Source organism: Gobius niger, assembly GCF_951799975.1.
Source record: "Gobius niger genome assembly, chromosome: 7".
Classification (NCBI taxonomy): Eukaryota; Metazoa; Chordata; class Actinopteri; order Gobiiformes; family Gobiidae; genus Gobius; species Gobius niger.
Window position 1 is genome coordinate 4181522 of NC_136858.1, and position 27133 is coordinate 4208654.

At 42.3% G+C, this 27133-nt stretch overlaps 1 protein-coding gene across 1 annotated transcript; it reads right to left on the bottom strand.

Annotated features, from left to right (window-relative positions):
- Positions 1 to 5331: 5331 nt before the first annotated feature.
- On the bottom strand, positions 5332 to 25501 carry tbc1d15 (TBC1 domain family, member 15). The gene is made up of 18 exons (XM_079560408.1): positions 25456 to 25501; positions 23298 to 23399; positions 22896 to 22970; positions 21805 to 21949; positions 19746 to 19953; positions 13679 to 13781; positions 13308 to 13442; positions 13123 to 13182; positions 11668 to 11796; positions 11484 to 11587; positions 11312 to 11406; positions 11117 to 11233; positions 10938 to 11038; positions 10735 to 10834; positions 10553 to 10650; positions 8370 to 8486; positions 8213 to 8299; positions 5332 to 5820 (listed from the first exon to the last, which is right to left on the bottom strand). Exons 1-18 carry the CDS (start codon positions 25477 to 25479, stop codon positions 5674 to 5676), a joined length of 1947 nt encoding a protein of 648 aa, XP_079416534.1. The 5' UTR covers positions 25480 to 25501; the 3' UTR covers positions 5332 to 5673.
- Between the last annotated feature and the right edge of the window lie 1632 nt (positions 25502 to 27133).

Below are 27133 nucleotides of genomic sequence, written 5' to 3' on the forward strand. Positions count from 1 at the left end.
TTAAAAAGGTTGGAGATCCCGCTGTAGTATTTGTTCATGTCATCGGCCTCTCAGACCACCACCAACCACTCACTCATCCTGGCCTATTGTACATGTTTTTAGTGGTCAGTGAAAGCGGAGTACCCAGAGGAAACTGAAAACTCCGCAGAAAGGCCCAACTATGCTACTTTGCATTAAAAAAAAGAAAAATGTCAGTAGCAAAATAATATTTCTACAAGGACAATGTCACTCTGAAATATTTTTACTCCAGTAGAAGTAGCGGCCAAGGAGTAGTGACCCCAAAAAAGTAGAGAGAGAGGCTGCGTCTGAAACCATCAAATTGTAGCCTCTAAGCACTAACACTAGCAACTAACTCCTTAACCTTTCATGGGGTCGACTGTTAGATCTCTATGCAGTTAGTGAACTAGAGCTTCAGCAGCATTTGCACAATCCGTCCATCCTTAAACAGGGGAAAGGGAAGTGACATCACCAACAGCTGTTTTTCTTCTTCTTTAAAGTTACTGGTGGAGTGCAGGCCAAACAAAAGTGCATGTCGCCCCCTACTGTACAGTGTCCAACAACAACATAGTGTCCAAACAAAGACATTTAAGGAGAAAAATAAATCCAAATGATCCAAACATTTCCCTTTAGTGTTATTTTATTTCAACGGCTGTTTCTTAAAGCTACAGCAGCAAATGATCCATGTGGCTTAAGTTTCTACTAAATGAAACAAAAGCATTTAATCTGTTTCCTGAGTTTACTCTTTAACACTGACTGAACATGTGACTGAGCTGTGGGGACGACAACATGGATTTATCACTTTTATAAAGTTTGGCTTGTGCAGAATCTTAATTTTTAATTTTTAATTATTATTTTTATTATTAAATGTGCTCCTGTCAATCAACAGTGGTTGCGCATGTATCACTGGAGGGTGGGCGCGAGGGGGGTTGGGGGTTTGGCGCAGTGGCTTGTGGGATGGCACATAGCTCCTAATCACCGGTTAGTTAGTATCAGAGGTCCCTATGCTAAAGTGGCTATGATAGTTAGCATCAAGGCTCCTTTTCCTAACTACTTCCTAACTGACTTACCAATTCGGAAGCAACTTGCCATGGCGGACGCTGACGCACATCCGGTTTTGCGTAAGAGCTCTTAGCAATCTGATGGTTTCGGAAGGAGCCAGAGTGAGAGACAGAGACAGAGAGAGAAGGGGGAGAGAGAAAGAAACAAGAGAAAGTAAAAAGTAGAAGAGAAAAAGAAGGGGAGAAAGAGAGAGAAAGGGGAAGAGAAAAAAGAAAGAGGAGGGAGGGAGAGAGAGAGAAAGAAAGAAAAAAAAAGAAAGAGGAGGGGGAGAGAGAGAGAGAGAGGCAGAGAAAAAGAGAAAGAGGGAGAGAGTGACAGAAAAAGACAGAAAGAGAGAGGTATGAGGAAAGGTAACATTTTATACTTTTGAGAACATTTGGTAAGACATACTGTATCTGTATTAACTATATCTGTGTCTTTAAAGTACAACCTAATCTCGATGAATACTTTTAAAATCTTACTGGATACTTTTGTACATCTTAGCTGCGTTTTCAGAGGTTCACTGGATTTTATTTAATTTGTTTACTGCAGAGAGTCCCATACTAGGGCGGTTCCGGGATGGGATATATAATATTTCTGTATACTCAGATTAAGTACTTGGAGAAATGCTGCTGTTCTGTGGGTAGTGACAAGAGAACAGACACTAACTGTGGCCATAAAACTATAACAAAAGCTTAAGGACAACTTTTACAAGGCGATTTATTGACAAAATCATAAACTTTATTGACCGGGATGTTTAAATATCACAGCAAATATCCTCCATCACCAACTCAAATGATCTCTTCAAAATAAAAGCATCAATGCACAGGGAATATGAGTATATGGCCAGAACAGCTCAGTGTCACTGTTTGACATTTCAAAATAGCTTCATCTTTATTGGGACGCGATTCAGAGATAATGGAGCAGGAATCTTAAAGCCACAAACTGCAATATTTGTGATGTTTTGGCAAAAAAAAAAAAAAAAAAAGAACTTGTGGGTTCTTTTACATCGTGTAACGAAAAGTCTTCGATTAATAGACTTGTTTTAAGGAGAGACACTGCGGGTTTAGATGTATCTTTCATATTGAAGACACTTTGCTTATTAGTTTTTGGGCCCCAAATCTGTTTATAAATGCCTTTTTTAATGTCTAAATACTTTATTTTTAAAGTGAGTCTGTAAGTTTGCAAAGTGAGGGGATATGGAAGGAAATTGGAAAGTAAACAATCAAATTCCCCTCCCCTCTTTAACCCCAAAGTCATTCTTAGTTTGCAAAAGGTGGAGAGAAGGAAACAAATCTTCAAAAGTAAACAATCAAGCCCCCCCCCCCCCCTCCATTTAAAGGGACTTTACAGTGTTTAAAAATGTTTAAAGCAAGTATTTTCCTCCCCCTACATGTTGCAGCCATGTCCTAATGTGTAGAATGAGCTCAGACCTGTTCAACTGTCTCTAAAATCCTGCACTGTCACTCAGAAAGTTGTTACTTCGGGTGCACAAGCTTAATATAGAAGCTGCAGTTACTCCTAAGACCTGAGGTGGCAGTAGTGAGCATAAAATGACCAACTTGCATCTAGTCTCTTTCTCTTTAATATAAATATAAGGCGTTTAATGCATTAAAAAATGGCCAAATGGATAGAGCCAGATTCAAATGTATAGTTTTACATCGTTGAGCAAATTTTTTTTCAGAGCGGGTTTTGAATATCTCGTTTAGTTTTTGAATGAGCTAGTGAAAAAATCTGTAAAAATTCACATTTCTCCTCGCATTTTTGGGGGGGGGGGGTTCACAGTTCAATAAATCAGGCTGGGAATTAGATATTAAAAAATCCCTTTAAAAAATTGTTAAAGGGATATTTCATGATTTTTGACATAGGGCCTCATTTCCTAGTTATCCAGAGTGTTGCTGATTTCTGGAGATATTTTTTGTGTGTAATTCATGCAGTTCTTATGTTTGAAGAGTTTTGTGGCGCTAGGCTAATGCATGTCTATGGTATCAGCTAGCCTGCATTAAAAACAGTCTGACCCGCTCCACAGAGCACCTGAGGCAAATCACTTATAACACCAGACTAACCATATAAATGTCTGTGTGGATAGAATCATGTTTGGAAAATAACTGACCTTGCATCACATGAATGATCGCATTTTGAGGGACTATTTTCTAGCAGATCACTCCGCCACTGCGTAGCTTATACAAACACGAAGCTGATGCTGCTCAAATATAAGTTATTTTAAATGCAAAATGGCTAAAATTACTCTATGGACACAAACATTTATATGGTTAGTCTGGTGTTATAAGTGATTTGCCTCCGGTGCACTGTGGAGCGGGTCAGACTGTTTTTAATGCAGGCTAGCTGATACCATAGAAATGCGCTAGCCTAGCACTAGCCTAGCGCCACGAATCTCTTCAAATATAAAAACTACATGAATTACCAAAAAAATATCTCCAGAAATCAGCAACACTCTGGGTAACTAGGAAATGAGGCCCTATGTCAAAAATCCTGAAATATCCCTTTAAGAAGTTAAATATGAAGATTTCCTGGTCAAAGCGTCTGCAGTGTCTCCCCTTTAACACGTTCCCACAACCTTGTTTCCAAAAAAAATAATCCACACAGACCACGCTCTAACATCGAATCACGCCGCACCCGATACATGTTTCCAGATTAATACTGTACGGAAAGTTGTTCAATGACTTTGTAGCAGCAAAAAAAAATCACAATAAAATCCTCAAAAAACCAACAAACAAGGCCAAAATAAAAAATATGTAAATGATTTTCGATATTACTGAAGTTTAACCAGCATTTTGAGTTTAGGAAATTCCCTTAGACATAATGTTGCAATGAAATGAGAAAATATGGGGCGATTTGAGTTTGAGTTAGAAGCAAAGACGGTGGAAGAAAAACGGCCCGAGAAGTCAAAGGTTGAATCTGATAAAACGGTGGTTCTCGACGTCCAGATTTGAATCATTTCTACAGATCTATGGACGGAAACAAAAGCCTAATTTACGACTTTACAAATCAGTTTCTTCATGGACCAAAGCAGAGACTTTACAGGCCAGAATGTTTAAGCATCACGGCACCTCCTTCATCACTTACGCAAACGATCCTTTCAAAATAAAAGCATGAATTACAATAAGATTAAAGGTTTTTGCCGCTTTTACTCCTTGGTATTCACGTCTTTGGCTTTGTTTTACCAGTTTAGTCCGGGATTAGATCTGGTGGAACGTGGAAGTCGGTATATCGTCTACAAGATCACGATCATATCGAAATCGCTGTTTGGAAGATATGAAAATTTACAATATCGAACGTGTCTCTGAGGTCATGTGGGAAAGCAGGGGGGAAAAGGGGAACGGTTTTAGAAACAGGGGGGACAAAATTGGGAAAAATGAGGGGAAAATAATGTGGAAATATTTGGGGGGAAAATGGGGGTAAAAGGGGGATGAATTTGAGGGAATAAGTGGAAAAAGTAGAGGAAAAAAAAAAAAAAAATGGGGAAAATAGGGAGACGATATTGAGAAAAAGTGAGGGAAAAATATGGGAATATGGTGGGAAAACTGAAATAAAAAAGTAGAACAAATTGTAGGAAAAGGGGGAAAAGAGGAACAATTTTGGAAACACAGGGGAAAATTGAGAAAAAAAAAATTAGAGGTAAAAGTGAAAAAAATGTGGAACAATTTGGGGGGGGAAATGGGAGGTAAAAGGTGGATACATTTGAGGGGGAAATGAAGGGAATAAGCGGGGAAAAATGAGGGGAAAAAATTTATAAGAAATTGGGAAAATGGGGAAAAACTGTAAAAAAAAAAAAAAAGTGGAACAATTTCGTGAAAAAATGGGGGGTAAAAGGTGGAAATATTTGAGGTGAAAAGTTAAATTTTAATTTTTTTAAATTTGAAAAAAAAAGAGAAAAGTGAAAAAAATGGTGAAAAAATGAAAAAAAAAAATGTGAAAAAATTAGAAATGGGGAAATTTTGAGGCGAAAAGTGGAAAAAAAAAAGTTGAGAAAAATGTGAAAAAATGAGGGGAAAAAACGAAAAGAAAAAAAAGTGAAACAAATTGGAGAACAGTGGAAAAAATTGTTTAAAAAAATGGGGATTAAAAAAGTGGGAAATATTGTAAAACAAATTGGGAGGATAATTATGGAAAGTGTTATCCTTTTGAGCAACAAAGTGGCACATATCTCATATCTCATATTCCTCATGGTTTGCAAAAATATCGCTTCATCGTTATCGAGACATTCCCCTGAAATATTGAGATCTTCATAATTGTCGATACTAGTCCTACCTGGAAGGTTTGTTTATTTTGTTGGCAGACGGTGTGAACAGTGAGAACCACAGGCCTTTAGAAGAAGTGCAGTCTTTGCTTCGATAACCCAACGCAAGTGAGAAAAGGGGAACGATGCAACTTTGCTTATTTCTTTGGTGTTATTTGTTGATTTGTGGGGCCTGTATTTTAAATCTTTATTTCTTTCTCACCAGTCCATTTCCATCGTAGCAAGTTAAATCGTTCCCCTTCTTTAAAAAAACAAAAAAAACAAAAAACAGGATAAGGAAGGAATGGCTACTCAACAAAGTCAAAAATGGTACAAGAAATTACAAAAATAAGCTTCTGTCTGTACATGTCCCCCTCGCTCTCCGGTCCCGGGTGTTAGGATACGAAGGCGGGCGTCTCTGTGAAATGTCCGTGTCCGTTGGAGCAGGCGTCCGCTCGGTGCGCGGGTCTGTGAGGGGCCGGTTCTGACGGAGGCGCTTCACAGGAAAAACCCAGGATGGAGCTCACGGAACGCGGCAATTCCTGCGGGAGAAGGAGAGGACGTTTAGAAACAGCTTTTAACTTCGTATGATGAGGTAAAGGGGGCGCGGCTTGTTTTGATATCTCAGGACATCAGGCAAAACATTAAACGGGTCAGACTCAGGCTCCGGAGGAACCGTTTGCAGATCTGATGGGGCTGGGTGGTTTTTAGAAGGGGGACCGCTTCAGCATCGTTTTTGGGGCTAGTGCTTTTTCAGTTAGACCAGGAACACTTTGGTGACACGGTTACGTTGCAAGAGACCATAGATATAATATACAAGAGAGAGACAGCTGGTTATCGATTCAGCCCCATTCATAGCAATGATCCCGTGTGGCGTTGTGAAACTAACATAGCTGCTCAATCTCCTCCTACGAAGCCAGTTCCTTAAAAGGGCAAAAAGGCGGGAACCTGGACTGGCTACGAGCCTCCACAGAGCTCTAGAGCCGATCAATCATCGATTTAGGCTTCAAATGTTTATTACTGCTACACAAACACCAGCGCAGTTCAAAAATGATAAACAGCCCAGCGTTGTCACATGGGTCACAGCAATTCTTAGAAAAAAATTAACTATTTGGAGCCAGGTTTTAAACACATTGAGTGCCAAGAGAGGAGAGGAGGAGAGGGGAGGAGAGAGGAGGAGAGGGGAGGAAAGGGGAGGAGAGAGGAGGAGAGGGGAGGAGAGAGGAGGAGAGAGGAGGAGGGGGAGGAAAGGGGAGGAGAGAGGAGGAGAGGAGAGGAAAGGGGAGGAGAGAGGAGGAGAGGAGAGGAGAGGGGAGGAGAGAGGAGGAGAGAGGAGGAGGGGGAGGAAAGGGGAGGAGAGAGGAGGAGAGGAGAGGGGAGGAGAGGGGAGGAGAGGGGAGGAGAGAGGAGGAGAGAGGAGGAGAGGAGAGGAGAGGGGAGGAGAGAGGAGGAGAGAGGAGGAGGGGGAGGAAAGGGGAGGAGAGAGGAGGAGAGGGGAGGAGAGGGGAGGAGAGAGGAGAGAGGAGGAGAGGGGAGGAGAGAGGAGGAGAGAGGAGGAGAGAGGAGGAGGGGGAGGAAAGGGGAGGAGAGAGGAGGAGAGAGGAGGAGAGGGGAGGAAAGGGGAGGAGAGAGGAGGAGAGGAGAGGGGAGGAGAGAGGAGGAGAGAGGAGGAGGGGGAGGAAAGGGGAGGAGAGAGGAGGAGAGGAGAGGGGAGGAGAGAGGAGGAGAGGAGGAGGGGGAGGAAAGGGGAGGAGAGAGGAGGAGAGGAGAGGGGAGGAGAGAGGAGGAGAGAGGAGGAGAGGAGAGGGGAGGAGAGCGGAGGAGAGGGGAGGAGAGGGGAGGGGAGGAGAGGGGAGGAGAGGAGAGGGGAGGAGAGCGGAGGAGAGGGGAGGAGAGGGGAGGAGAGAGGAGGAGAGGAGGAGGGGGAGGAAAGGGGAGGAGAGAGGAGGAGAGGAGAGGGGAGGAGAGAGGAGGAGAGAGGAGGAGAGGAGAGGGGAGGAGAGCGGAGGAGAGGGGAGGAGAGGGGAGGAGAGGGGAGGAGAGGAGAGGGGAGGAGAGCGGAGGAGAGGGGAGGAGAGGGGAGGAGAGGAGAGGGGAGGAGAGGAGAGGGGAGGAGAGCGGAGGAGAGGGGAGGAGAGGGGAGGGGAGGAGAGGGGAGGAGAGAGGAGGAGAGAGGAGGAGAGGAGAGGGGAGGAGAGGGGAGGAGAGAGGAAAGGAGAGTGTTTCATAAAACACTCATTACTCATAGAATTAAACTGTTTTCACCTACGGAGAGCTTAGATTCTCGTCTTTCAAACAAAGCATAGCATGTGTCCATAGCTATAACATAGAATACACTGTGGTGCTACAAATATCATGAAACATGGTCTGGATTCTTGACACTCGACAGCTAAATCCCCAAAACAGCACAGCCTCAATGCGTTAAGCAGTGCTCGGGAGATCCAAAGCTACATAAGAATAATATTTCCAAAGTGTCCACCAGGGGGTGGTATTACAGCAAAGTCAGCTCACCACCATGAGGACCAAAGAGAAGCGCTTTCCTTGCCGATCGAAAGGGACGTATGTACCGCAAGGACATGTGCATCACTGCATTTGACAACTATCTGTAAATATTTTTTAAAAGCACAATCCGACCATTAATTTCAAGCCAGACTCACCTTTCGTCTTTGATATGGAGCTGCTCTTCTTCATGCGTCATGAACAGAAGCGATAAGACTCCATGAATCCTTGTTTTTCTGTAAAGTCTGTTCATTGCACACTGTACTTCTGGCTCAATTATGATTTTTTCCGTAATGAAAGGTGCAATCTGGACGCCAACACTTGGACTAACCAGACGTAGCCGCCTCTGCTGCTTTTTGTTACTCCATTAAAGTTTCTTTTTATGTCCAGTTACACATGACCCCACCTTTAACTCGAACCTCTATCTTTACTGACCTTGCAGTTCTTTATCTGCAGACAGATTCCTTCAGCTTTCTGCAGAATCTCCTCGATGTCCAGCTTCATCGATAGTTCATTGATGTGCTGCAAAGAAACGAAAAGATCAGATCCACTATTTTACTGCACATGACTTTCCCCTAAATAACCGCGGTACCTTGAGGATTTCGTTGAAGCCGTAGTTTTCCTCCATGATCTTCTGTTTCTCTGAGTCTAAAATGGCACAGCACACGAGGAGGTGGAAGTTCTCACAGGGCAGCTCTGTCCACATGACCTGCAAACGACACGTTTCATTTCTTTTACTCTGCATAACTAGTCATGATCTAACCCTGATTTAAGAATGATTTGGTGAAGGGCTGTGCGCACTTTACTGACGTGTTATTGTTATGTCCTGTGTCAATATGTCTGTTACTCCTGTCTCTTCATCACATTAACGTCAACGTTAAGTTTTTCCAACATAAACATTGCAGAGATCAAAAGTATAGTGTCTAAACCAGTGACTCATCCGTGTTTACTGTACTACTGTAATGCTGCCAGGAGCCAGGAAGTATGACCATATTAGTCCAGTGCTCCTGTTTCTGCACTGGCTTCTTGTCGCACAATCGATTAATCTATCGATGTGAATGGTGTAGGAAAATTGTATTTTTTAATTTTTTTTAATCACATAGCTAAACCGGCACGGTAGCGCAGCCTTTCTGTGTGTGCATGTTCTCCCCGTGTCCGCGTAGGTTTCCTCCGGGTACTCCGATTTCCCCTACCACTAAAAACATGTACAATAGGCGAATCCTCCAGCCAGGTGTTTCTGACCACGCTGGCAGCTCCTACAGGTCGCCCCAGAGGCATTGAGGATGGGTCAAATGCAGAGAATGAATTTCCCTACAGGGATTAATGAAGTCTACCTTAACCTTAACCTTAAAACCTGCTTGAGGATGTGTTGATGGAGTAAACTTAAAGTAAATGTTTGTAGGAGGCTTTTAGCGCTAATTCTGCTTCTGATTGGATGAGACACAAACAGATATTCATGAAATTTACAATGTACACAACACTACAGACCCTAACAAAACCAATGCATCAAAAATACTACATTTTCATGTCATTTTTGCTCTATTGGAGTCTGTGTGAACCAGAAAACGATTAATCGATTACTAAAACAGTTAAACTATTTCAATAATCGATAAGCGTCGATTAATCGATTAGTTGTTTCAGCCCTACTTTAAAACAGCTCTGCTTGTTACAAGTCTTTTCATGGTTGAGCACCAAAGAACATCTCAGACATGTTAGAAACATATGAACCATCTCGGGCTGTGAGAACCTCAGGAAGTGGTCTTGTGCTGGTCCCAGAGTCAGGACTAAACAGGCTGTGTTTCAGTTTAACACAGATAAAATCTAGAACAGTCTTCAATGTTCAAATCCAGGCTAAAAACTGTTATTTTTAACTGTGACTCTGAAAAAGCAAGTAGTTTGGCAGGCCAGGCAATGTCATAGATATATAGTCTGGGAGCAGCGTGATCTCAACAATTTCCCGGTGGGCGTGATTGACAGACGGCATCAACCAATCAGAACAACGCTAGATACGTCGCAGCAACAAGCGTCAGGAAGTCTTTCAAAAAACATCATTATTTACGAGCAACGCTTCGAACGCTGTTTCTTGCTCCAGTTTTAGGGATTACATTTTTTTTTAAATTATTTAAAACAGAGAAAAGAGCAGAAGGAAACGTGGTATCACTCGCCACACACGCCATCTCTATCGTTTTGGTAGAGTGTGGTGACGGCTTCCGTCTTTTGGGTTAATGAAGTCCCATCTCTCGGTGCGTGATTGGACCGATGTGGGTAAAATCTTGAAATGATCGGCTGCGAGGAGCTGTCCAGGTTCTTCTTTTGAACAGAAAGGAGGAGTGTCTGGCAGGCCAGGCAAACTCTGTCACTGAAAGTATTTTATCTGCACTAGAGGTGCTAGACCTGTTACTTTCGCCTCAAGCTGATAAAATAAGGAGACATCCGCCTTTTCCTTCTGGCCTTCTCAGTCTTCATTTTTTTATTTCCCTCGGCCAAGACAAAATTTGTGCTTCTACCTTTTCTCTTCTTCAATTCAAAGAGCAGCTTTCCTGTTTGTAGCGGAGATCAGACGGTCATGTGACCCATCCAGAGGCCAGTAGGATTTTTGAAGAGAGCAGCCCGCACAGAACAGCGGGAATGATTACATGAACCTTCTTGTAATTTGATCCAACTGTGAAGCACCTGGAATTGCCTTGTGTATGTGTTGTGCTCTACAAATAAACTCGCCTTTCCTGTTAAATGAACAAGTAAATAGATAAATCACAGTTTTACAAACACAGTCACCTCCCAAAGCCTCAGCACGTCCTGAAAGCTCAGCTCTCGCTTGAACCGGATGAGCAGCCACCGGAAACAGAAGTACAAATAACCAGAGTCCTGGGATTCTGTCGGAGAAGGCAGAGTTTTAACAATCTTCACCTCTGAATCATGAAATGTTTATTTCTCTTATCCATTAGTGTGTTTCGTACCGAGGTAGTTCCAAAAGGCCAAGTCGAGCAGCCGCAGCAAAGAACTGAGCTGCACCAGCTGCGTCTTCATCCCCTGCATCTGCTCCTCGAAGTTATGATGCTGAGGGAATATTATGAAGTGATACATTTGTACGAAAAAGATTTTACACCAACAAGCAAAAATCAAGCTCATCATTTTCAATTTAAACCTAAATATTACTCACCATTTGTTCCATGTAATAAACAAAGCACCAGAAAGCATCCACTTCATTCTCCATCACATACAGGATCGGAGACAGGAGGTCACTCATGCCCTGCACGTAACCTGGAGGAAAAAAAACAACATTAACATCCTCTGGGAATCATAGAACTGTAGTTACACACAGAAACTCGGTTTTCTCACCGAGGTCGAAGTCGAACATGCAGTAGGTCATGAGGATGTCGTTGAGCAGAACTAAACCTGGGTTATCGATGCCTTCATAAAAGCGGTTTGTTCTGTCAGTGCGGTTCACGTCCTTCTCTGGAAAACACAAGAGCAAAGAAATGAAGAACGGTGGCCACGAACACCTATGGATCAGAACTGGTGATAAATAGTTACCGATGAGACTGCGATAATCCCGGAGCCGCGAGTTTCTTCTCTCCTGCTCCTCACTCACAGACTTCCACTGCAGCTTCATCCGGAAATACTCATCCCTGGGAAAACCAATGTGGACAATAATAAAAAAAACAAAATCCCGATTACGAAAGGCTTTTACTTGTGTGGTTCTTACGTTTTACTCCTCTGCAGAGCCTTCCTCTCCTCCGCTGTGCTGTCCCAGGGGAAATAACCCAACAAGAACTTCCAGGCCTCTTTCCTCACAGCGTGACACAGACCCTGGATAATAAAAACAACAGTTAACCCTTTAAAACGATCAGAATTATACAGTTACACTAAGTGTGTCTTGTGTGTAGTACCCCTTTGAAGATGGCCTTTTTGAGCTGCGGCACTCGGACCACCCGCCCCTCTGGGTCCTGGTGTTTGGTCCACTCCTCCACAGACACCGGGTCGCCCCTGGACACGGCCGGACGAGAGCCCATGTCAATCTTAAGAAGGAAAATATGATTAGGCTTGGATTTATAAATATGGTAAATAGCATATATAGCGCTTTTCTACCTTCATTAGGCCCAAAGCGCTTTACAGCAAGCAACCAGTCACCCATTCACTCTCTCATTCATACACCAATGTACGTAGACATGGAGCGTCTTGCCCAAGGACACAATGAGAGTGGGCACCCTCAGCAGCTGAGATTCGAACCCGACCTTCCGATCATGAGACGACCCGCCCAACCAACTGTTCCAAATATGTTGTTAATACACAGCTGTGTGTTAAAGCAGTACTAAGTAACTCATGCCCCTAGAGGCCATAAGTGCCTGCAGGTGTCGTAGCGTGTTCCAAATTACTTATTAATTGTCCATGAGTGTAAATACTACGCTGACAGAAAGGACAAAGGGACAAAGGGATATTGTACAGTACACAATGAAAATCATTTTTTTCACTCAAACTTAGCTGTAAATACTGTTTAAGTGACGCTAGCCCGCAGTTAGCGTTGCCTGTTAGCCTACTAGATTCTTCTTCGTGATTCCATTAGTGTGTATTGGTGACTCCGACCCGGTGGCAGTCAAGTTGCAATTGTGGTTTTCTGGCCAGAGACACCGGGGGAGATGAAAGACCCTCCAATCATCTCATTAACACTTGTATTACCCCCACAGGGACTATGGAACGGATTTACAAAAGGTAAACAAGCTTCTTAGTATTGCTTTAACCATCCGATATCTTTTTGTATCTTTATATTTTTATAGAATATATGTTATATTCTTTGTAAGAATAATTAATACATTGTAGTAATACATTGCTACTAACCTGGCAAGAGCCATTAGTTTCACCAGTTGGCGACTATTACAGGCCTTTCCATAAACATGCCAAAAATTTTGGATTTAGCTTTAAATTTAGGATTAAGATTTAGGACTGCAGATTGACGGCCGTCTTTTTGGGGATCGGACACGGATACTCTCAAAATACTTAAATCGGCTAACAATACCAATTGTGAATATCTGATCTGGACATTGCTAATTTGAAGTTCTAATCATTTAGCATTCATCATGTAGAGTAAAAAGTACAGTTTCAGACTGAGGGACGAATTTGGACTCCGGGCTGCATCTAACAATGACTTGTGACCGTCACCACCACATGAGGCTGAAGACCTGTCAAGTAAAACACACCATCCCAATTGGCCAGACATCGACGATTTGATTGAAATTCACTGGCTCCAGCTCCGACCCGTCACTCACGCGGCACATTCACACGGACGAGGTGGGTGAAGTGTCTTGCCCAAGGACACAACAACAGTATGAACTACGCTCTTCTCTCACCCTGGTGATGACCTCAAAGCCCGGCTCCTCCTGTTGGTTGATGTCCAGTCCTGGGATCACCTGTCGAGAAGAAAGTCCCGGTTAAATAAAGGTCAGGAAAAAAAATACTCAAAATTGATAATAATTAACCTAAAACAAAAAGATTTGTGAAGTCGAGTCTGAGTACATCAAATCAGTCACATCACCTCTCCGAGCAGATCAGCCATTTCCTCCGGGGGGCGCTGTGCCTGCTCCTCTGACCCGCGCAGTGCATCGAACAGGTAGTTAGTGACTTTGGAGAAACCACCCAGAGTCGTCACGTACGGGTCCTTCTTCAACTTCTGCAAAGCACACATTATTTCAGTGCTTTTTGTTTTGGCTCTTGCTTTTACTCTATGGATAATTGTTCCATATTGCTAACAAAATGGCAGATTTCGCTACATTTGCAAAGAATGTAAAACCGGCTCTTTAAATTTGAATGGCATCTCTATAATCTACTCTGGGCCCGTGCTGGGACAGTGGCTTCCTGTCCATGAATGTCTTTGACTCGTTGGCGTATGGGAGTTTTGCAGCTTACGTTGACAAGGCTGTAGTTGTTGTCGTCCAGCAGGTTTTCAAACGACTGGGACAGGGCTTTGTTGGGCGTGCTCACCAGCAAACAGGACTCATCATCAGCACATCTGAAACAACAGCATTGTAAAGGATGTGTTCGACATTCTAGAGGTTGAGGGGATAATCTCAGATGGCGCACCGACCCACACTGTGCCATTCCTTTTAAAACAAGACCTCATAGTGACAAGATATTCATTTTTGCAGAGGACATCAGTGTTGTTACATTAACCGCAAATTCCCCGTCATTTATGGGATATTTTTTTGCTTTGACAGAAAATTTTGAAAGCCGTCCATCATAAAGCGCAGCGACATCACTGTGAACTGCTGCGTGGTTTCGATTTGTATTATACACGGCAACGAAACAGCCTTTTAATGCCGGGATTGGCCAACGGGACGCACGCTCAGAGCTCAGAGCACAAAGACTTGGATAAATAGGCGAAGGATTCCACGTGGCCCCTAGAGGCCACATGGAAACTACGCTGACAGAAAAGACAAAGGGAGAGATGGATATTGTCCATCCAATTACACAATGGAGATAATTACAAATAAATACTGTAAACACTGTTTAAAGAGGGGGTATTATGCTTTTTTCAATCACATAGCACCAGTCTATAGCACACTACAATGATGACCAAACCTTCTGTTGGTCTGTAAATGCAGTAAATTAGAATAACTGCCTTGTATAAAATTGCTCTCTCAAAATGGCTGTAGTGAATGTCTTGAAATAGGCCTCTGTCTCTTTAAGAACCACTGACCCTTTACGACACGCCCCCTCCACACACTGTCTGTGGCATCAGTGGGGAGGGGGTTCTGCTGAGGAGCAGTGGTTGGTTACTCGGCTGGTGACGAAAGCTCGGAGGCGTCTCCAGGAGGTGGGGACGTTCCTAGGAGGACTCAGGCAAACCTATCCCTAAAATGGCTGCCATCAGAGTTTTTACAGATTACTCAAAAATACGTGAATGTGCCAAGGCAATACTTGGCAACCAAGGCATGTTTTTAATGAGGGAATGACATAATAACATGATGTAAAGCTTGAAAAAGTCGATTTTGCATAATACCCCCTCTTTAAAGGAATAGGCCACCGTTTTTACATACTGAGATATGCTCTTATGATACGAGGAGTAAAACGTCCGCGCAGTAACTCCTAAAGGTTATTGACGGAAGTGAGGGGGGGAAGTCTTTAGGAGTTACTGCGCGGACGTTTTACTCCTCGTATCATTACGCCTCACAATATAGTCCCCCTTTTTATTTGCTTATAAAATCGACATGCTACATTTCTGTGTAAATATACTTCGCATGAAAACACTTCACGTAACTTTATTTAAATAGGGTACACGTGGAAGAGCTTGGTAGCTTCTATCGTGAGCTTTTTTGGAGCTATGTGACATGTGGGAGAGGCTGCGTATGTGCTCCGTTTGCCTGGCAGAGCGCACGGACAAAGACCAGACGGGGATATATTAACACGACTAAAGTGAAGTAAGAGCATATCTCAGTATGTAAAAACGGTGGCCTATTCCTTTAAGTGTCGCTAGCCTGAAATTAGCTTTGCCCGTTACCCTGCTAGCTTCTTCTTCTTGATTCCATTAGTGTGTATTGGTGACACCGACCCAGAGGCAGTCAAGTTGCAATTGTAGTTTTCTGGCCAGAGACACCAGGGGGAGATGAAAGACCCTCCAATCATCTCATTAACACTTGTATTACCCCCAGAGGGACTTATTAAGGTAAACAAGTTACTTAGTTCTGCTTTAATTCCCCAAGGAAACGAGTTCCAAGATTCTGATCAGAAATCATGTCTAGTTTAGCTCCATTTATCCTGCAATAATAGGTATATATCTCATTAAACACCTAAAAAGATGCATATAATGGGATGAATTAATGACTGATGAAAATAGCTCATGACGGATTTTTTACGACCTTGTATCCCGAGTGAAATCACTGGTCTAAATACTTGCCAAACCCTCTCCTACTAGATATATAGCTCCATTCATTCATTCATTGTACAATTTTAATTACCCCCCCCCACTGTAAAATCTCACCATGACTCATCACCTGTTCCCTGGAAACCGCGGAAAAAAGATATCGATTCAACCCAACGGCCCATTCATCTTTTTATCTTCACACACGCAGCCGTGAGGTGTAATAATAAATAAACAGTGCTCGGAGCCTGGACCCACGGACACTTACGAATACGCTTCTATTATTGAAACGGGCCAGATAAGAACTTTAATAAGAGCTACCGGCAAAAATAAAACGCCCTCAGAAGCAGCGGTGGCGGCGGCGGCGAGGCGCGGCCCTCCTGCTTCCAATGCATGTAAATAAATCACATTAGCATATAAATCACTTCTGGAAACCTCTGAACAGTGAACATTTTAATCTATGAAGACAAATGGTGTCATTGTTTGAACTTTTGAAATATGCAGATTCTCTCTTAGCGCTTTGTGTGTCAGCGTTTTTGAGGGAGAAGAGCAAAGGTGTTGGTTTACATGCAAATTTATAACAAATGTCAGCGAGAAGGAAGTAAAAAACACTCGGACTGACACTTCATTTTGGTAATTTGTCGCTGAATGTAGAGGAAGAAGCGGTCAAGGAAATTTAGTGCAGAAAATTAAATGGTTCTAATGCCACAAATGCAATAATAGAAAAAAATTGGGCAAAACGGGAATCTTTCTATCAAAATATTGATTAAAACTGACAAAACACTTGCATAAAGTTTCAGAAAAACCTGCAACCAAATGTGCTTGGACCATCTTTTTTGTATTTTTGATAAACTGCTGGTGTAAAAAAGTCACCATTTCCAAATAAATATATATTTAAGGTCTTCATTTTTAGTACAGTTCATTTAATAACTGTCAAAGCTTCTAGCAGATGCTCCGGAGTTGGTGAATAAGTACAATATAAAATATGTCCATCCATCCAAATACACATAAACACTACAAACATCCACTTTCCATGTTCAACATTGTAACCATGTTTCAATGTTGTTCTCTCTTCAACAACAGACCTGGAGTTGTGTTTCAAGCCAGCAGCGAGGTGGCCGCTCCAAAGATTGAGAGGAAGGAAATGCTTTCCTTCCTCTCGATCTTTGGCTAAGCGTAAAGGAATAGGCCACCGTATTTATATACTAAGATATGTTCTTACCTAACCTTAGTCGAGTTAATATATCCCCGTCTGGTCTTTGTCCGTGCGCTCTGTCACGCAAACGGAGCACATACGCAGCCTCTCCCACATGTCATATAGCTCCAAAAAAGCTCACGATAGAAGCTACCAAGCTCTTCCACGTGCTCCCTATTTAAATAATGTTACGGATGGGGATCTTCAGCCCCGGTGCACTCCCGTTATTTCTGTTTAGAATTTCCGTTTTGTTTAATATATGCGAAACCGCTTGGCGAGGCCCGCCGTATGACTGGTCCGCACCTGTTCCGCCGGCTCGCCACGGATTGGACAACCGACACCACGGCGGACCAATCCACAGACCAGGCTCGTCAACCGGCTCGCCAATCAGAATCAGCACCTGGAAGGCCACTCCCGTTAAAGCAATGGACTTTCGCCTTGTTCGAGGCGGCTGGGAGTTGAGCAACCCAGTTCGCCTTAGCGTCGTTATGTTCTGTCACTATGGCTAGCCGAAATTTGTTAGTGACTTGTTTGTTTCTGTTCAGACGCTTCGTTTAGTATTAGTTCCTTAAGTTGTGTTGTTTGTTTTTAGGAACTAATTTGCATATTCGTTTGAATCTTTGTTTGGTAAATTTTCTAAGTAGTTCTTGTTTTGTTCGTTTTCATCTTTTGGTTTTTGTTAGTGTTATTTTTGTTTTACCCGTTGGGCCTCCTTTTGTTCACTTATTACTTATTTTTGTAAGAATAAAATGCGCAGTTTTAGTTTTAAATCTACCATGTTTCGTCCTTTGTTCCCTAGACCATAGAGGGCGTAACAATAAAGTTACGTGTGTTTTCATGCGAAGTATATTTACACAGAAATGTAAGTATATAGTGTAGTAATGTTTCACAGATTTCCAACTCACCCCGGACGACGACACAGGACTCAGGACCTCTACCACGAGGTAGAAATGCGAGAGCACTTTCCGAAAATACATTTTCTGCTAGTTGTAAAAGGCTCTCTACAAGTCACGCAGCTTCTATTGACGGAAGTGAGCGGGGGACGTCTTTAGGAGTTACTGCGCAGACGTTTTGCTCCTCGTATCATTATGCCTAACAATATAGTACCCCTTTTTATCTGCTTATAAAATCGACATGTTACATTTCTGTGTAAATATACTTCGCATGAAAACGCTTCACGTAACTTTATTTAAATAGGGAACACCTGGAAGAGCTTGGTAGCTTCTATCGTGAGCTTTTTTGGAGCTATATGACATGTGGGAGAGGCTGCGTATGTGCTCCGTTCGCGTGACAGAGCGCACGGACAAAGACCAGACGGGTATATATTAACTCGGCTAAGGCTAGGTAAGAACATATCTTAGTATGTAAAAACGGTGGCCTATTCCTTTAAAGAGACTAGATGCGAGTTAGTCATTTTATACTCTCTACTGCCACCTCAGGTCTTACGCGTACTGCAGCTTCTATAATAAAGGGATATTTCAGGATTTTTGACATAGGGCCTCATTTCCTAGTTATCCAGAGTGTTGCTGATACCTGGAGATAATTTTTTTGTAATTCATGCAGTTCTTATGTTTGAAGAGTTTCGTGGCGCTAGGCTAATGCAAGGCTAGCGCATTTCTATGGTATCAGCTAGCCTGCATTAAAAACAGTCGGACCCGCTCCACAGTGCACCTGAGGCAAATCACTTATAACACCAGACTAACCATATAAATGTCTGTGTTGATAGAATAATTTTTGGAATATAACTGACCTTGCATCACATGAATGATCGCATTTTGAGGGACTATTTTCTAGCAGATCACTCCGCCGCTGCGTAGCTTATACAACCACGAAGCTGATGCTGCTCAAATATAAGTTCTTTTAAATGCAAAATGGTTAAAATGTTTCTATGGACACAGACATTTATATGGTTAGTCTGGTGTTATAAGCGATTTGCCTCAGGTGCTCTGTGGAGCGGGTCAGACTGTTTATAATGCAGGCTAGCTGATACCATAAAAAATGCGCTAGCTTTGCATTAGCCTAGCACCACGAAACTCTTCAAATATAAGAACTGCATGAATTACAAACAAAATATCTCCAGGTATCAGCAACACTCTGGATAACTAGGAAATGAGGCCCGATGTCAAAAATCCTGAAATATCCCTTTAAGCTTGTGCATGACGGCACTTCAGACCCGAAGTAACAACTTTCTGAGTGACAGTGCAGAATTTTCGAGGTTTCGACGAACAGGTCTGAGCTTGTTCTACACATTAGGACATGGCTGGAACATGTAGGTTTAAAGGAATAGCCCCTTTATTTCCACTTACAAAATCCACATGTTTAATTTTGTGTAACTAGACCTGGATCGTGTAAAGGCTCAGTAACTGTATTTAAATCGGGAAAACGTGGATCAGCTTGGTAGCTTATAACTCACCCCAGTTTGGAACTATACCTTTGCTGGGAGAGGAAAAATGCTACCAACATTTGCGTGACATCAATTCGTATAAGCTACGGTAAGAACATATCGCAAAATATGTGCAAAAAACGGTGGCCTATTCCTTTAATGCCTTCAATGCGAGGTAAAAACTCTTGCCATAGCTACACAGCCACACGGGCCACTCGCTCTAGCTTTTTTCTTTCTCTAGAAACAGCTGTGCAGCAAAGGGGAGTCAGAGGAGGCAATCAGGAGGGGCTTATGGTGAGATCACGTGAAAATCAGAAGGTGGAACTACTGGATATTTTGTTTCAGCTGTTCTAGAGAAATATTCCATTTTCTAAACAACAAAGTGTGAGATAGTGATAAAGATGTGTATGAGATCATGAACAAAAAGCACAATACCCCCTCTTTAAATGCCACACAGAAACTCTACGACAGATAAGAGCGACTCCCACTGATTGTTGTATTGTGCCACATAATGACGTCAGATCCTGGTCGTACTCACTCGCTGAGTAGAGCGTATCTCCTGACCGCGTCCAGGAACTGTTGGCTGCCGCCTTGATGGAAGTGGAGCGGGGGGAGAGCGGAGGACGAGTCTTTTAGTTTGAAAACCAGGAAGCACCATCCTTCCTCCTTTATCGTGACGGAGCGCAGGTCTCTGAGGCTGAAGCTGAAGGCCCAGCGGCTGCGTTCGTGACTGTGGTTCAACGAGCCTGAGGACGGACAAAAGGATACATTTATGCTGTTTACATTTTCTAAACAGTCCTACAGTCCTGGGAACATCATGACTTTCTGTGGTTTGTGATTTGGCAGAAGACTTAGTAATGATAAACCTGGCAAGAACATAATACTTTAAGAACTTTCTATTGCCATTTGTAATATTTTGAAGCTGAAAACCGATTATAATTATCCATAAAATGTCAGACATTTAAAAAAACAACTAATAAAAAACACAATCTGGCTGAAAAGACCTAACTCTGAGTTTATCTCGTCTAAAGCGAAGAATGTTGTGGTCCGTTGTCGGTTAAGTGCAGGAAACAAGATGTTCTCGCTGTGAAAAACTAATTAAAACGCTTGAAGGGCAGCACAGCCACACCAACTGGAGGATTTTTCCCAACATGTAATTGGGGCAGACCTGACCAGCCGGGCTTGATCCTTTTTGAAAACATAAGTAACTTTAACCTGTTGAACTGAGCACATTTTCTCCAGTTCAGCTTCACCCAAATCGAAAAGCTTCTTGAAAAAAAAAAAAAAAAAGTCAAAATGGCGCCAAAAACGGGAAGGAAAAGAGGAAACCGCAACCAAAAAGCTTGAATAAGTGACCTGAAAAAGTGATGAAAGTGCAGCGAAAAGTTAGAAAAACTAAACAAAAAGTGGCAATAAAAGGAAAAAGATCAGTTTAGATCAATTTGTAGGTCTTAGCTTTCAAATGAAGCGTTAGCCTGGTCTGTAGGCAGCAAGCTCCAGTGCAGACGCTTTTAGATTTGGGTAAAGCCGAATTGGAGAAACTGTGTTTGGTTCAGGTTAAGAAGGAGTGATCAGTAATCAGATTATCTTTATAGAGTAATCCTACCGACACTGGTTACGGCACTGGTAATCAAGTTTTATTAAGATAATAAAGATAATTACATAAGTAAGTAAGTGCTTTATTGTCATTGTACAACAGAATAGTCTTCAGGTGTCAGTCCTGAGCCGCGCTGCCACTGTGGGTGAACTTGACCCACATGACCTTGGCGATCGGGAAAAATGTTGCATCCGGAAAAATAAGTTGTCTGTAAGTGTCTGGCTGCCCTCTGTCTCCTCTGATCCTCTGAAACAGTGCAGCGGCTCCTGGGTTTGTCCCTGTTTCAGAGCGTGGTGTCCTGCACTGATCAGCTTCCCCACATCCTCCTTCCTCTTCCTGCAGCTCCCTCCGCTCCACAACTGTCTTTCACCATCTCCTCGTTTGTCCCTTTTTTGCTTCCTGTAGCTCCTCTTGTGACGCCTCCTCTGTGCTGCAGGTGTGGGGGCTCTTGGTGCCTCCACACCTGCAGCACATTTCAAGAAGACATTTAGAGGTCTCAAATGGGTTTAGCTGATAAGCTAGCTTTTGTTTACCTTTAAAAAGCTGCTTTCTTCAGTACCATTTTGGACTCTCAAAGTAAACAAATCATTAACCATTGATTGATTGATTAATTGATTAATTCAAGACATCCCCAAGAAAGTGTCACCAAGGACTGCACTAGAGGAGCTGCTTCTTGACAGCAAGATTTTATTTCCACACTTCCAACAGTTTTGCTCTATAAATGGTTCAGTGTTAATTAGCTTGAATGCTTTTGTTGTCACAGTTTTGGCAGATTAAGAATAGTCTTATTTTAGAATCAGAGAAGTGGACTGTGCTTCTTGTGAACTGTTCTTCCTCATATTTTCACAGAACACTCAGGGTTGAACTATGGTAATAATGAAAGTCATGGTGAAATTAGTCACACAGATGTAAACATTTCGACTTGTCGTTGAGTGTTCACGTCTCCGTGTCTTGTGCCTATGACATCCAGAACTGCAGTGCTCACTTCCCAAACTCTTACCCTCTCCTCCATTGGAGCCGTTGGAGCAGGGCCTCTTCCTGAAGCTGACCGCGTTGATCATGTCCCACTCGGTCTCATAGCTCTGCTGAGTCTCCAACACTCTCTCTCCTGGACACTGGCCCCACTCCACCACCGAACTCGAATCCTGCAACAACACAGCCACAACATCAGCGCCTCTAGAGTTGAATTTGCCGACGAAGAAGAGACATTTGTTCTCTGTATTTAACCTATCAGGCATAAGTTCTAGCCTTTAGCACCCAAACAGGCTCTTACAATCTAGATCAGGAGTGTCAAACATATGGCCGGTGGGCCGGAGATGATTTATTCTGGCCCCTGCCCTGTAGAGCATAAATTCCAGAGTATGCAAAGAAAAAAAGTCTCCAGCCCATTCCTGTGCGGAGTTATGATTGTTTCTAAAGAATAACCAGAATGCTCAGTCTAGCCACTAGGGGGCATTACATTTAAAAAAAGGAAACCAGCCCTCTGCTGGTTCCACACGTGTCCAGCAGAGGGCACTGACATAACAAGAGCTCAGGATATGAACAACACATTATATAGCCACGTGGTAAATGGACAGTCTGCCGCAGGGCGGCTGTGGCTTCAATAACAGCTTACCACCACCGAGGGTGGGGTAAATGAATAATGACTACTATGTAGCACTTTAAGGAACTTGTGACATAGGCTTGTAAAGTGCAATACAAGTGTACGCCGTTGTTATTTATGAAGCTACAGTTAAGTTGGGGCTTTGACCAAATCACAGCTTATTTTTATTCATTTGTTGGGAACATTTTCTCTATTATATGCGGCCCGCGACCCACCGTGGGAGCTTAATTTCGGCCCACGACCCAAAATGAGTTTGACACCCCTGGTCTAGATTATGTTTATAGACTTTAGTGGACATTACTTTCATGTTTTTCCTCAGAGTTGGAATGCATTCAGTACCTTCTCTGGCCCCAAATTACTTTAACCAGAAGCTAGACAGAGTTTCACAATAAAACACAATTCTGAATCTTGTAAATATCATAAATTAGTACTGTGAAAAAAAAAAGTATTATAAATAAATATCACTCTCACTTTAAACATTGACATACCTTCCCAGCACAGAGCATGTTGGAGGGGTCGACTGTATCTTCCAGAGGTTTGTACTCCACAAGGATTTCACCGTCCTGGAAAAATACAAAAGTTATAAACATCAACAACGGCTTTGGCTGCGTCTTTAGATAGGTCCACAGTAAAACCTCTGCTCCCCCCTCTTCTCTCACACCAACTAACGGTAATCAGCGCCCCCGGCCCTGGCAGGACGATAGCCTTTTATGCAGCACTAATCACCGATCGTTAAAACAACCGTCTTTACCAAACCCGTTACTAAATCCGATCCGTCCCTTGGGGAAACACTGGAGCGGACTCTTTGGTGAACTCATTCCTCATCCTATCCATTCTCATCATCATCCTCACACAGTCATTTGGTGAATAACACCCCCCTGCAGCTTTACCTTGTCCACGAGTCGAAGTGTACCAGAAACAAGCAGGTCCTGGTCCAGAACGTCTTCATCGCTGCTGGTGTGTATGAAGACTCCTTCGTGCTCGAATATCACCTGGAAAACACATCGAGTTAGTTTGCTTATGTGGTTCTCAAACTGTGGTGCCTACCAGTGCTGAACGATATTGCAATTATAATAATATCGCAATAACGATATTATTGCGATATATCATGAAACACGATACATTCTAGTTAAACTCAAATAGTAAGTAACTTGTTTAAAAACTCTTCTAAAAACCACTGAGTTGTGACACTGTTTTTTACGTCATAGTGTCAAACAGGAAGAGCCCGACGTTTGTAATGTAATGCCTTACGGTCTGATTTTAATTTATAAAACAGCTTTTTCATTATTTCTGTTGTACGAAAAAAAAAAGGAAGTGCCCGAGGCGTCCACGCTGCCCCTGCGGAAAAAACACCACCCGAGAGTCTGAACAGATGTCATGTTGCACTGAATGTTGTAAAGAAGGAGCTCTTTCTAACCTACTCTGGAAACCTTTTTTCTTACCTAACGATAATGTCATGGAGAAATGCGCGTTTAGCTATGGAAGAACCGACTTTTTTCAACCTTCCTAAAGAAGAGGCCACTCACCAGAAGTTGGAATTTCTCTCCGGGATTCGGCGACTATCACCAAAATAGTGTTTTTCTGTGACTGTCTCTGATGGATGTTTGGTGAACCTTCACCAGAATCAAAGTGAATTAACTTTTATAACCGATTTTATAACACCCGATGAAATGGCCAGGACAGAGCGGTGAGTCAATCAAAACATGTGTTTTTGAAGCTGTGCTGCAGATGTCAACTCCTGACACTGCATTGTGAAGTAACTTTACTTTTTGCTGCGATATTTATATTTCTACTACTGCAAAAGTTGCATCGGCTGCATAAACTCGGAGAGAGGGGGCGGAGTTAACTGAATCAAAGCGTTGTGTCTTCCGGGTTTGCAAAATACCCCCAGAAAAAAACTTACATTTCTCACAAAAAAATAGTGCTCCATAGTGGTGGTAGAGGTGAAATATATCATATGAAGGCCTATTTTTGCCTTTGGGATGGCAAAAATAGCACGATACAGATCCTTTAATACAAGCTTAGGCCAATTTAAGTATGATTTAAGTGTTGGTATAACCTGGTGGTACGTAGGAAGATAAATACTTAATAAATTACTGCTTGATGTGAGTCCATTTAGAATGAACCAGTGGCTTACTACAATGAAATGTAAGCAGCATTTCATTCTTTATTGGACAAGTTAAATCTATACACATGATCCAAGTCTAAGATAAATATGCTGATACAATTCTAACTTGTTCATCCCAAAAACTAGTCCACCATTCCTCAAGAAAAAGTCTAACTTAGCAGCTAAAACGTTTGATATCTGAAGTTAGCTCAGTAAAAGGTAGGGTGAAATTTAAAGTGAAAACGCTTTTATGCCATTTGAGCAGATGACAAAGCAATATGCATTTACTGAAACGTGAAATAGTTTAAAGATGGAGCATTCAGGACATGAGGAAAGAGCACACGGAACTTAAATAAGTTAAATAAGACAGATAAGTTTCCCACATAGTCATGATTAGCATCTAGCAGGTTTCTTTCTCTTTTCTCACTTTTTATGATAATCGATGACAATAAATACACACATTTGTTCGTGAAGTGGCTCTAACATGGCCCTTTATTACAGCAAGCGAAATGCAGAAGTGGATTATGGGGAAATAACACGTTGACAGGTGCATTTATCAAACAAAAAACTTGGTCGATGTCAAGGAGCGAATCCACACGGTACAGCCATCCCACATCCACAACACAGAGCTTAGCTAGAAGTAGATTTGTGTATTTCACGAAGAAATTAGCGCTGCGATCAAAACTGCTATTAGTTCAGCATAAGGTCAATGATCAGGCCAGAAGGAAGGCGTGTTTTACTCTCGGGTGACACCGTTGTAAAGCAGGTGACAGCGGCTAAGCTAACCAGTGCTAAACCAGAAAAAGAAGCCTGTAAGTTCAGTACGCCGCGGTCACAGCTGACAAAACCTACTCGCTGAAGTTCGACACAACGCGATGAAGCCGGTTCGAGAAGAATAAACGGGTAAATAGATTCCGATGGGTTGTTTTTGATGTTTTTACCTGGTGGAGAGAGTCCGACGCCATGTTGGCACCTCGCTCTGATGACGACGCGGCTCACGTGACGATGCAAAACAACAGCTCGGTCTCACTGCGCAGGCGCGGGACACGGCCACGAAAACAGTCATATATTTATATATTTTTACTCTTTCTGTCCCCAATGCTTTAATTTCTGAAAAAGGGAAAATACGTTTTGCACATCACAGAAATTATAATAAGAATATTCGTTATTTATTCCAGAAAGAGCTTATATTCATCGTGTTGTATCATATTTGTAGGAAATATTTTATGGAAAAAGATGTGGACTCTTCCCAACAAACAAAGTGAAAGAGGTATCGTATAAAATCACCCATAAATATTATCCTGCAAATCATTTTATGACAATATGCAAATTGATGTGAAATGTTGTGTTTTGTTTCTTCAGAAAACAAAGGAATGAAGACATTGACTTGTTATTAATTTACTCATCCTTTTGTCAAAACGTTATCTTCATAAATACAAATACTCCAAGCAGAAACCCAATTTTACACATTATTATAGTGATCTTCTCTCTTAGAGAATGAAGATTTTGGAAGGCTCTGATAACAAAAAGGCTTTGGAAAACTGTCAATATTTGTTCAAAATACAATATATTTGAAATGCTGACATAGTTCTGTCAAGACCACTAAATTTCAGTTGAGAAATAAATACTACTTGTAGCAGCCAGCGGCCCTATACCACTGTCTGCTAGGCTGGCAAAGTAAAAAGGTGTTTAGCACGCGAGAAAGAGCCCAGTACTCCTGTGTTAAGTGAAGAATCCTTTTTTTATTTCCATATTTCAACAGCTTAACATCACGGTCAAAAACTGTATGCCTTCACTCCGCAGCAATGAGGCCACTCCTTTCAGCCCTTAAATAGGCTCACCTGGACACAAACAGGAAGTGCAGTGCCACCTAGTGGCTGGTAGAAGTTAGAACAAATACATAAAAAAGGCCTCAAAAATGGCTCTTACACTACTAATGATACTTTATGCAATTTTTTTCTTTATGCATATACATTATCTGCCAATCTACACATTTACTTAATTTACTGTATGATATGATATTAATTTATTGGGTAAATTGATAGATTGATACATGTAAAAATATACAAATATAAATATTCACAGAGGGTAACACATAATGTATAAATCAGTTATGTCCAATGTGGTCCTCGAAAAGTAGTTCTTCCAGAGTGCTGCTGCTCGAATCCTGACCAGAACCCGGAAGCACGACCATATTAGTCCAGTGCTCCGGTCTCTGCACTGGCTTCCTGTCGCTTAGAGAATAGAATCTAAAATCGTGTCAGAAGTCTTTTCATGGTTTAGCATCAAAGTGCACCTCGGGCCCTGAGAACTTCAGGGAGGGGGTCTCCTGGTGGTTGCTAGAGTCAGGACTAAACACGGTGATGCTGCGTTTCAGTTTTATATTGCTAAAATCTGTAACAGTCTTCATGAGGATGTGAGACAGGCCTCAACTCTGACAATGTTCAAATCCAGGCTGAAAACAGTTCTTTTTACCCGTGAATATGACACTGAAAGTTAATGTAATTAATTAAGTGTTATGTTAATGTTTTATGAATTGATTTAATCTTGTAATTTTATGCACTTTGAATTGCCTCCTGTGCTCTACAAATAAACATGCCTTGCCCAGTTCTTCCACCA